The sequence below is a fragment of the Taudactylus pleione genome, unplaced genomic scaffold, assembly GCF_031769625.1.
Source record: "Taudactylus pleione unplaced genomic scaffold, aTauple2 ptg001230l, whole genome shotgun sequence".
NCBI classification, from domain to species: Eukaryota; Metazoa; Chordata; class Amphibia; order Anura; family Myobatrachidae; genus Taudactylus; species Taudactylus pleione.
Genome location: NW_028285630.1, coordinates 206,942 through 214,742, shown reverse-complemented (window position 1 = coordinate 214,742; position 7,801 = coordinate 206,942). Strand labels below are relative to the sequence as shown.

Genomic DNA, 7,801 nt, shown 5'->3' with positions numbered 1-7,801 from the left:
GAGTAGCCAAGTAGGAAGACCTCACGGAGAAGCAGCCCGGCATCCTTATCTCCTAGCAACCCCTGTCCAACAGGATGCAGCGGCGGCTTATGACACAGCAGTAATCTAAGATTAGATCATCTATAGATAACAAGAGTGATGCGGTCCCTATTGACGGCAATGGGGACCCGGCGCTGCCCTTTCGGCTTCAGTGAAGTCTTTCAGGCATTGCTGGATCCCCGTGTCATGCAAATGCGCAGATGGACCGTCACGCATGCACATTACACAAGACCCTCATCACTGGCAGTGTTAGACTGCCAGCATCCAAGCAGAGGATCTCACAGACGAGGAGGACTTCGCTGGACCTCGTCAGAGGGGTAAATATTGGTAAATACCAGTGGATTTTTTGTTTGTGTCATAGTGATACTAAACGAATACTACAAAGATGTCAAAAAATACACCCAAAAGGGCAATAATGAAACTGCTGGGAAATGTGTACCATAAATAGCTCAGAAACAGTTGCTAAATGCAGTCATGTGAAATACACCTAGCATCACACATGCACAAGTCCATGTGTATAACACAACATAAAGAGCATAAGTCCCATATAACAGGATGCTAAGCAGAGTTGAGTACAGTATGTATCATAAAAAAATATTTCTCATGCAGGAACAAAATCCAGAAGCAATATCTACATGTAGGTCTCCAATGAGATATATATAATAGCGCTCAGGCTCGGACTGGCCTGCTGGGGAACCATGGTATTCCCTGGTGGCCCCACTGACTCAAAGCCCCTCCATCTACCATAGGAGGGTGGGGCCAGTGTCGGACTGGGGCATGAAGGGCCCACCATAGGAATGCAGTGGTAGTAGCCCATGCTTTATGGGTGTGGTTAGTCACCAGAGGGGGTTTGGTCAGCCACCACAGAGGCTTGGCTAACTATTAGAGAGTGCATTATAAATATATACAGTAAATACTGAAGGGGCATGCATGAAAATGTACAGCAATGCACTGTAGTGAATACACCATAGTCCTGGGAACGCAGTATAATATAACACATGCGTAATAGTTAAGCACAATAGAGTTAAAATTTATATTTTGTGTACACAGTCTGAATCCTGTCCTAGAGGAAGGGGTGGGCTCTTAGGCAGTGGGGCCCACCGAATTTTTCCCAGTTCCCTTGTGGGCCAGTCCAGCCCTGGGTGGGGCCTATGGAAAGCTCCACCCCTGCCCTCCGAGTGCTGGTACTCGGATCAACTGATTCCATTACATTCCATGGAATTTAGAAGAAAAAACATTAGTTGTTGGTAGTTAGACTTCTTCCTTCTGGAGGGAGGGGGACACCCGGCCGCTGTTGTTATCTGCTCAAATGACTGCCCAGCACTCAGTGATTTTACCACCATTTACCACGGATGTCTTCTTTTTTTCTATCTTTTCAATTGAAGGTTTTTTACATCAAATCTAGGAACTGTATGTACGTTAAGGAGATTTAACACTTATCTTCTGAGTATGATATGTTCCTGCAGGACAATATTTTATATATTTATACTCATATTGAATAACAGATGTTAATCTGGATTGAGATATATATATAGGCTTATTGATTAGCTGTGCATTCACTAGCAAGCCTATTAGTATATTGTAAATTGTTGTTTTAAATGTATATGCATATAACTTATTTATGTGATTAAAACCAAAGGTTTTTGGTAAACCCTGACTGCTATATATCATTTCTGCCATCTCACAATTTGGATGTTATAGAGCGCAGTCCTAACTGTTTTGTAGTCTATTGAATTTCTATTTAGGTGTTCATACACCTAAAAAGTGTGGACATGCAGCTGTAGATTTAGAAATTTATTAAGAGACAATTAGATTCTCTATATTTTGATATACTAGTGACTGGAGAGACACTAACTAGCACCATGGTCAATTGTTGCTATATTTTAATAACTCTTCAAACATTTTTTCTGACACCAGCCGCCTCCCCCTTGTGGCCTCCCCCTTCTCTCAGTCTTTTGCTCTGACTGCAGGAAGACAGGTGTCCTCACTGTGTATAATCAGCGTCTGTGCAGTGCCAGGACAATTCCAATCCATACACCATTACTGAAAGATGGAGTTCAGCACTATAGACAACACGGCTGACTATATAGTAAGTATATCTAAGCTACATTGTATTAAAAAGTATTAAAAAAAAAAAGGAAGATGAACGTGTGCCGATAGTTTAGAAAAAGTAAGTGAGGGAGCTGTATTAAAACACTGCAGTGTGAGCGCAAATATCCAAAACTGTAGCTTATTAATGGGAATGTGTATATTGGAAAATCCACAATATTATTATTTCAACATCATCTCCATAGCAGTGACGCGCGGTGAGGTAAATGCCTGGGGAGGCACTGGCTAGTATCAGAGCCAGATTTACAAATACATATATGAACCCGAGGACTCATGTGGGCATTATACAAAGGTCCATCAGTATATAGTGCTGGAAAATTGGTGTGTTTTGATCAGGGATTTGCGGAATAGGTAGGCAGGTGAGGCCGAGTTTTGACTATAAACATATACAAACATATTTATAATATATTTACTTTCAATTTTTCTTATTGTTATAGTCAAAACTATGGAGTATACACAGGAAAGACTCACCTGCTTCACCTCACCGCACATCACTGCTCCATAGTCAGTAATGCAGCATCTTTAAGATGGCAAAGCTGCATTGCTTTTTAATCACAAGAGCATGTTTCCTTCTCAGACATTAGGGAGAGAGTCTGTACACTTAATAAATATATTTATTGAAGATGTAATACTGACACCTCCTGTCCTCCCCACAGACAGCTCTCAGCAAGAAAAGCATTGTTATTTTTACAGGTTGAAGATAATGCTGCAAATAATAAATTATTGTTTCACAAAATTCTTATTTATTTATTATTATTATTATTATTATTATTATTATTATTATTAATACATTTTCTCATTTTATGGCATCTCATATAACTGTCATCCTATTCTTCCCTTAAAATTAGTGATATGTGCTGACCCCCGTGTTTTGTTTTTGTTTTTGGATCCAGATTTATCTTTGTGTTTTTTGTTTTGGAAAACCACCCTAATGTGTTTTTGGTTTTGGATCTTTTTTTTTTTTTTATTTAAATAAATAGCTAAAATTACATAATTTTGACTTGTTAGCATGCAATCCAAAACCCGAGTACAGTTTTTAAATCCAAGTTCCGAACCGCAGGAAGATCCCAACCAGGACTGAGATCGACTTGGTACCCCAAAGTGATTCTGAACTCGGGCTTGGTTCGACTCGGTACCCCTAAATTCGGTTGTTGGTGGTTCTCTGGGAACCGGACCTGCACATCTCTACTGAAAATACACCAATCACAGCACAAAGCTCCAGTCATTGTTATGTAGGCAAGGAAAGTATTAGAGTATAGCTGACATTTATTAGCAATGTACAGTATTGTTGACAAGAAAAAAAAATTGTTTGGTTGAGAAGATTGGGGCACAATGCAATTTATATGCCGGTCTGCCAATCTAAGGGGTTAATTTACATTGCAGCTCTTTTCAAAGCCACCTTGTGCTTGTCTGTTTCAGTCACTACATTTAAAGGGACAATAATATTAAAAGCAAAACCAGGCATGTATTGTGTTTAATATTAGTGCCCTTTTAAATCCAGCAGTTGAAACTGCTGACAGCGCAGTGGCTTTGAAAAGGGTTTCATAGTAAATTTACACCTAAGACTCTAAACTTAGATTTTGATATGTATGAGAGACCTGTAAATGAGCTACAAGGGGCGGAAGACAAATGTAGAAATGTTCTTTCATTTCCATGGCATTGCAGAGATTTTCCATTGTGTGGAACATCTTAATTATTAACGTAACCTTAGTGATAGTATTTTACATTACAGAATTGTCAATCATAATTTAAAACAATGTACTTAAAAGTAGTCAGCTAATCATTATTATCGTTTATTTCTAAGGCACAACAAAACTCCAAATAAATATGTCACATAGGGGTCAATTCAATTATGTAACAGTATATGTTTGTTTTAAAAATTGCATTACATAATTGGAATATTATCCAATGATTGGCTGGGGGCCTGGTTTCTTAGGTACACTTAATTAAAGGGTATCCTTCCACCAGGAATAAAAGTCTCACAAATTGTGGAAGGATAGAAGCTATAAAAAAAAAACAATGTCTACAGTAGAAAAGATATTAAAGTTTCAAAAAATGGACGCATAATGATTATTGAAACATCATTAATGTTTTATTGAAGTTACTACACCATAGGTGCCCTCTCTGTGTTTGTTTGTGTATGTGAGCTATTGTATGTCCGAACTGGCAGGGGCCTAATGCTGCCCATCCACTAGCAGACCATAGAAACAACAGCACAACGATTACGACATTGTAATCGTGCTGTCGTTTCTATGTCTGTGATAAGCCTACACTGAACGAGCAGTCGTTCAGTGCAAGCTCATCAATCATCTGGCAACATGCTGAACCTGAGGTTGACCAGCATGTTTGCCCGATGATTGATGACGGAAACGACCAGCGGGCGCGCGCATCGTTGGTCGTTTCCGACTTTAAAGTGCCCGATTTGCGGACGATTTGCAAGAGATTGCACGATAACGATGTTGTTATCGTGCTATCGCCTGTCAAAATCGCCTAGTGGATGGGCAGCTTAACAAGAGGGGAAGCTACTTTGTTAAAAATACATCAACTTCCACAAACAAGAACAATTTTCAAACTTTAGCGCAAGGTAAAGGTTTATTTTTTTTGTGGCATATGCGTAAATGTCCAAGTCTTCTTAGGTTGCATTTGCACCAACACATACTATCATTTTATCTGAAAGACAGGCCCCTCCCTCCAATCTGCCTCTTCCACCACAAGTGATCATAAGCTGAAGAGGTGACTGACTGTTCATTGTGCTGCAGACAACAGCAGTGCTTTGTATGCATGTACAGAAATTAAATTCATATTTTACCCAGCAAAGTGCACTTCACGTCCAACTCAACATGAGCCCCTCAAAAACAGCAGTTCTTATTTTATTTTGCATTCACAAAGTCAATAATATTAAATCGAGGATGATATGTATAAAAGTTAAAATGAATGAGAAGTAGCCTATTCATCGAGGGCTGAACTAACGGGAAGTAGGGTATTCCTTGTCCTGGCTTTTCTTATGACTGGAAGTGAAAGATTTGGCCTCTGGGCAATAGCCTTATCACTATTAAGACCTTACCTCAACTTTGCCCTTTTTTTTTTTTTTTACATTACAAGAGTCTAGGACTATTAGTGAGTCATTATGAAAACCCCATTTACTACTGTACCTAAATCACTTGTGGTGAAAACCTCACATATACTCTGGGTTAAAGCCTTCACATTTGCAAAGAGTAATGAACCAGGAAACTAGAGGGAACAGTGCAATTTACACTTTGTTACAACTGTTTATACTCATTAAGAAAAAGTCTTGTAACTTATGTTAACATGAAAGATAATGTAATCAAACTTTATGAATTAATACATTACTTTAAGGGGCTGATTCAGCTCGATGGTAAATCCGCACCTGCCATAGAGCTGACACAAGTTTTAATGGTCTGCCCGATGGTGGCGTCTAAAGATCACCAGGCGTTATCACAGCATGTACGGATGCTCCTGGTGGGCATCTCAGTCTGTGCACAATCAAACATACAGATGTACATGACAGAAGCACTTTACAACAGCATGTCAAAAAACCTGTGCTATGGTAGCTCATAGGCTACTATAGGTGCCGGGGCAAGGCTCGGTGGGGACTGCTTTGTGATTGGAAAGACATTATAAATAATAAGTACTAATATAACTCATATAAATAATAATAAATATCATACAATGTGATATATCATACAACTGCAGCTACTTAGAATACGAGGGGTTTGTGATTGGAAATGTAAGGACTGCGGCGGATAACTGCTGCAGTCCCACCATGGTAAATCCTGGGGACCCTTAACATTTGCAGGTACCCCATTAAAAATGAGTGTTTTGAGAGGATATCCTGCACATTTTTCTTTTATAAATATGCCCCTTAGGACTTCATTTATCGACAAGTTTTATCATTCACAGCAAGCGATAAAACTCATTACGTATGATAATGGTGCTCCAGCCAATCAGCTCCTAACTGCCATCTGTTTGAAAGATGACAGTTAGTAGCTAATTGGTTGGAAAAATCTTTTTTGCCACTTTTACAAGATGTAGTCTTTAACAAAAGTGAAATGTTCTCTTCACCAAACTTATTACATTTCTGGTGTTCAGCAGCAGTTTGCTTTATGCAGTCCATTGAGTAATAATAAATTATGTCATTCTGTCTCCAGGATGCGACATATGGGGATGTCTCTTCCGAGATAACCTCGCCTTGTGAAGCTGCGCCAAACAGTGCATTTATAAAGTATGCCATCCCAGCAACAATTATGGTGGTGTTCGTGTTGGATCTCTTGGGAAATGGACTGGTCCTGAATGTTCTCATGAGCCGGCGCTGCCCCTGGCATTTGGCAGACCACTATCTGTTCCAGCTGGCCTTATCTGATCTCCTGCTTGGACTGACTCTTCCCTTCTGGGCCGTCCAGTACGTCTATGGTTGGATGTTTGGCTACGTCCCTTGTAAGTTGTTGGGAGCCTTGTTTACTATAAATATGTATAGCAGCATTTTCTTCTTAGTTTCCATCAGTGTAAATCGTTACTTCTCAATTGTCCACGCGGTGGATGTTCATAAAAAGCAGCGACCCATCCACGCAATGCTGATCTGTTTCTTCGTCTGGGGGATCTCCTGCATTTTGTCTTGGCAAGAGTTTTACTTTCGAGAGGCCGGAATTAACCCACTGACCAAGAAACCAGTTTGCTATTATAATTTCGACCAGGGTCAACCTGACTCATGGAGGATTGCTCTGCAACTGGTAGATCTTGCATTTGCCTTCGTCTTTCCACTGGTTTTCATGTTGTTCTTCTACTCTCAGATATTTTGCACGCTTCAAAGGTCCAGGCTAAATCACTCACGAAGGTCTCAGTTGGTCATTGTAGTCCTTCTTCTTGTGTTTGTCTTCTGCTGGGCACCATATAAATCCCTGCAACTCATCGACAGCCTTCAAAGACTGGGTTACATTGGGCGAAACTGCAATCTAGAGAAGAAGTTGGACATTGGATTGACCGCTGCTCTAGCACTGGGTCTATCGCACGTGTGCATAAACCCGATCATATATGCTTTTGTTGGAGTGAAGTTCAGGAAAGAAATTTACAGAGTTTTCAAAAGATTTTCTAACCATGTTGTTAATTCTAGCATGGTTGTTGTCACACGGGAAGGGACTGAATCTAACCATTCCTATTCCAGGATCATGTAATATCTGACTATCACAGGAGTGACAATTGTCTGTAACTATCAATAATAACAAGACCTGGCTGTAGACCATTATCTTCAGGACTGCACAGGTCATTTGCCCCTGTCATAGTGCATGCAACTGTATTATAAAATGTCATGTGAGCGTCTCCTATCTTATACTGTATATGCTTCTCTTTCTTCTTTAATCATGGGAATTTTTTCTTAAAATGTCAAAATTTTACATGTAATATATATGTAAAAAAAAATGTGTCAATAAAATTAGGTAACATAATATTACGTTTTATGGTAACAACATTTCTACAGCCATTATTTAGACTGCTACAGTCAGGAGACAAAAGTTCTCTTAAACCTGAGAGCTGCGGCATTAGAATAAGGACACCGTAGCGACTGCGACCAAAGAAGCAGCTGCTACTGCAATAGGATCCACCTCTGAATCGCCCCCGTTATGTATAACGTAAGAGATAA

The 7,801-nt window shown here is 39.7% G+C and overlaps 1 protein-coding gene across 1 annotated transcript; it reads left to right on the top strand.

Moving 5' to 3' along the window:
• Positions 1–2,023: 2,023 nt before the first annotated feature.
• Positions 2,024–7,580, top strand: LOC148450987 (C-X-C chemokine receptor type 3-2-like). Its single transcript, XM_088462412.1, has 2 exons — positions 2,024–2,128; positions 6,318–7,580. The coding sequence occupies exons 1-2, from the start codon at positions 2,090–2,092 to the stop codon at positions 7,335–7,337; spliced, it is 1,059 nt and encodes a 352-aa protein (XP_088318538.1). The 5' UTR covers positions 2,024–2,089; the 3' UTR covers positions 7,338–7,580.
• Positions 7,581–7,801: the final 221 nt, after the last annotated feature.

Excerpts from the sequence above, each read along its gene's own strand:
- LOC148450987 (XM_088462412.1), top strand. The coding sequence starts at position 2,090 with ATGGAGTTCAGCACTATAGACAACACGGCTGACTATATA. Across the intron at positions 2,129-6,317 it reads ACAACACGGCTGACTATATA|GATGCGACATATGGGGATGT; the intron begins GTAAGTATATCT and ends TTCTGTCTCCAG.